The 3645-nt window shown below is 34.5% G+C and overlaps 1 protein-coding gene across 1 annotated transcript in view; it reads left to right on the top strand.

Moving 5' to 3' along the window:
• The window catches only part of LOC140331979 (aquaporin-4-like), a 5904-nt gene extending 2713 nt beyond the window's left edge, over positions 1-3191 (top strand). The window contains exons 2-4 of the mRNA XM_072413302.1: positions 1071-1229; positions 1770-1850; positions 2586-3191. Of these exons, the coding sequence (XP_072269403.1) occupies positions 1071-1229; positions 1770-1850; positions 2586-2864 (519 nt within the window). The 3' untranslated portion in view covers positions 2865-3191. The remainder of the gene's footprint in view (positions 1-1070; positions 1230-1769; positions 1851-2585) is intronic.
• Positions 3192-3645: the final 454 nt, after the last annotated feature.

Here is a 3645-nt window from a genome sequence, read left to right as displayed (position 1 = left end):
TCACCGAATTACTCAATAATTACTTATAATTCACAGAATTACCGCATAACTCACCGAAATATGTCCAAAATTTTATAAATTTAATAATAAAATTTTTTTTATAAAACATAAAAAAAATCTTTAAAAAAAATCTTAACAAAAAAAAATAGTGTATAATGTAATGTAATTGTACAGTAGCTTATAAAATATATTTATAATACAATTATATATATATATTATATAAGGATTTCTTTCTATTGGACTCAATACAGCTTTTTTGTATTGAGTTCAATGCAAAGCGATTTGAATCTCCCGCCACGCCTTCCGCCCGCACCAACGCATGCAGCAACGTCACCGGGAAACCCCGGAGATCGTCACTGCACTCGCCGGGAGAAGAAGCAAGATAGAAGACGTGTCCGGAGGAGCTGCGGGGAGAAGGTGAGTATTTTTTTTTAGAGATCGACGCTGGAACAGAACAGATCATCACAGAGGGGACCAGGTAAGTTATTGCATTTAACCACCCGACAAAAGTTCGGGTTTAATGATTTTTGCAATTTTTTTTACCCCGAACCAAGGTTGGGTTTAACAGTCGGGTGGTTAATAACCAAGACAAACTGTGCAGTTGTTTTTTTTTTTTTTTTGCATATTAAAGCACAGCTTGCTCTAGACGTTTATGAATGTCTAGGCTCTATAAAGTTTTGTTTTGTTTTTTCTTCATTTGTGATTAGCTCACAGTGAGGATTTTATACAGTACACTAGGCTGCCTAAAAATATGTTGAGACAAACATCTGTCCTAATTGCATTTGTTAAAAAAATTTACACAAAAAAGGTCAGCCATGTGCTGTTCCTGCCCTTCGACAACTAGGAAATTTAAAGTCATGTGTATATGTGTGTGTGGGGGAAGTATGTGGGGTGGCAGATTTTTTTTATGTTTCATGTGTATGTTTTATTAAAATGCTTGCTGCAAAGATGACTAATGATCAGGTCGTAACTATTCTTTGTATATGATCACTATTTATTTATTATACTTTATTTCAATGAACTTAGCAAAATAATTTGTAAATTTTCTATATTGCTTTTTATTTTACTAGATCAATGAAAGACTTTCCATTGGCCATGGGCTCCTAATAGAGCTTATAATTACTTTTCAGTTGGTTTTTACCATTTTTGCGAGCTGTGATCCACAAAACAAGGACAGGCTACCAGCCCTCGCAATTGGAATTTCTGTTGCATTTGGACATTTATTTGCAGTAAGTATTTCTATGCTGACACTAAAGCCAGACTTTCTGTCTATATTTTTTTAAATGATTTCGAAAATGTCTTTTAAACCATTCAGTTATAGGGAAGATGATTAGTAGACATGGTTGTAGACATTGAATGACAGCCTTGTAAATCCACAACATGGTTGCATGTAATGATCAGTTTTTTGAGACATCCCAGCATCATAAGCTCAGCTTTGCTTACCTCCCTAAAAGAAGACATTGATCAGACAGGTAAGTATGTTTTAATGCAGAAGGGACAGCAGAACTTTGAGATTCAGCAACACCTGATGTAATAGACAAACTAAACACCCAATGTTTACCCTATACATTTACTAGTATGTATTAACAGAAACTTATTACATGAAATGTAAAGGTACTGTCTTACGTTCATATCAACAGTTGCATTATGGCTATAATGTCTAGTAAAACAGAATCAACCTACAAAAACACTGTCTGTAAGTTACTTTATAATGTTGACATTAAGATATTTATTGTAGAAAATATCTTCCTTTTCAATACAAATTTTAGATAAACTACACTGGAGCAAGCATGAACCCGGCAAGATCTCTTGGGCCTGCTGTCATTATGTGGAAGTGGGAAAACCACTGGGTAACTGTTCCATTTAAAAGTTTCTTTGCTCTCAGGGCCTGTCAAGAGCCCATACGTGTTTTTATTACTTATGGGCAGGTATAGATCCAAACCCTTTAGAGTTTCCTAGTACAAATAACTGTATTGAAGTACCCTGCCTTATAGTATACAGCCAGTCACTATAGACAGATAGAAATATTGGGGAAGGGTTAGATGTCCGGTCGGGTTTAATTTCCAGTGTACTGATTCAAGAAAATTCACATCAGTTCTTGTTTTAGGATCCATACATGAAGTGAGATTAAATCTTCTGAAAACTTATGTGACGTTTACATTTTTTAAAAAGGAAATCAGAGTATAAGCACACCAATTACCCTGATTTAATAAAGCTCTCCAAAGCTTTATTGGAGGATACATTTTCATCAGTAAAGCTGGGTGATCCAGCAAACATGGAATTTATATTTTCAAAGCTATTTGCCATCTGATGATCTTTTTAATGTTAAATCAAGCTCTTGACTACAGCATCCTCCCAGTGGTTATTTCCAGTTAGTTGTGGGTCGAGAATATCTTATCTCATCTGCCTACTGGCCTAGTACAGATACAGGACCATGAACCATAGAATATCATATCTATTTAATTAGTATTGAAATCAAGGCAACCAGACAACCATAATTTGAGGACGAAAAGGCTAGCAATAGTAGACTACAAAATCTCTACATATTGTTTGTAAATAAACTATTTTTTTCCTTTATTTTGAAGATTTATTGGATTGGACCATTTATTGGAGCAATCAGTGCTGGAGCAGTTTATGAATATATTTATTGCCCTGATAATGAATTCAAACAACATTTAAAAGAAGCACTGAAAAAAGCTAAACAAAAAACAAAAGGGAAGTATATTGAAGTGGATGACGATAGAAGCCCAGTGGATACAGATGACTTTGTTCTTAAGCCAGGGAGTATACACGTTATTGACATTGAGCAAGGAGAAGGCAAGAAAAGGAAAGACTCAGCAAGTGAAATATTATCTACGGTATAAAGAGCAATAATGACCTATAATGTAACATTTAAAACCATTAAAAAAGCTATGAATATTATTTTTATACATGTGCGTATTTGTGGGTCAACATCAAAGCCTCATTCCTCCATTCATAATTATACCAGAGCTTCTGAGAACTCTAACTTTACTGGCTAGTCTCAGTGGTTTGGCCAAAAATATTTGTGGTGTACAAGAGTTTGATCACACTATATTGAAGCTAATAATAAAAACAGCTGCCATTGCAATCGTCCCCACATTGACGTTCATGTGGTATCTCAAATATTTAATTTAGAGATGGCAAAGTTTTAATGGTTTTATTATTTTTGTATTTGTAGACAGTTTATTAAAACATCACTTAATGGTCTTTACGTGTCATTATTGTGTCAAAATCCTGACCATTATAAAAGACAAAGATGTTATGACATAAAAAACTAAAAATATGTTTTGGGAGTGCAATGCGCATGAGACAATATTACTGAATATGTCAGATTTCAAGAAACCAAGCAAGCCTACAGTAACAAATGTTATTAAAAGCATTGTGAAAACATTAGGGGCCCCGTGTAATTAGTGTGTGCATTATTGCGTGTAATGTGCCTCTTTAATGTGTGTTGCAGAAATACAGACCATCGAACGTTATTAGGCTTTTGGTCTAATGCAACATACCTCCATGTATTTTGTTAGTGTGTTGGGGTGCCAGTCAGCTTGAATTGCAATTCTTTTTAATGTACGTTTCTGCACACTGAAATACCATGCATGTTACCTCAATGCAAATCTTTCAGAA

This window comes from Pyxicephalus adspersus, chromosome 5 (genome assembly GCF_032062135.1).
Source record: "Pyxicephalus adspersus chromosome 5, UCB_Pads_2.0, whole genome shotgun sequence".
In the NCBI taxonomy this organism is placed as follows: domain Eukaryota; kingdom Metazoa; phylum Chordata; class Amphibia; order Anura; family Pyxicephalidae; genus Pyxicephalus; species Pyxicephalus adspersus.
This window is presented reverse-complemented; position numbering and strand designations above follow the sequence as displayed.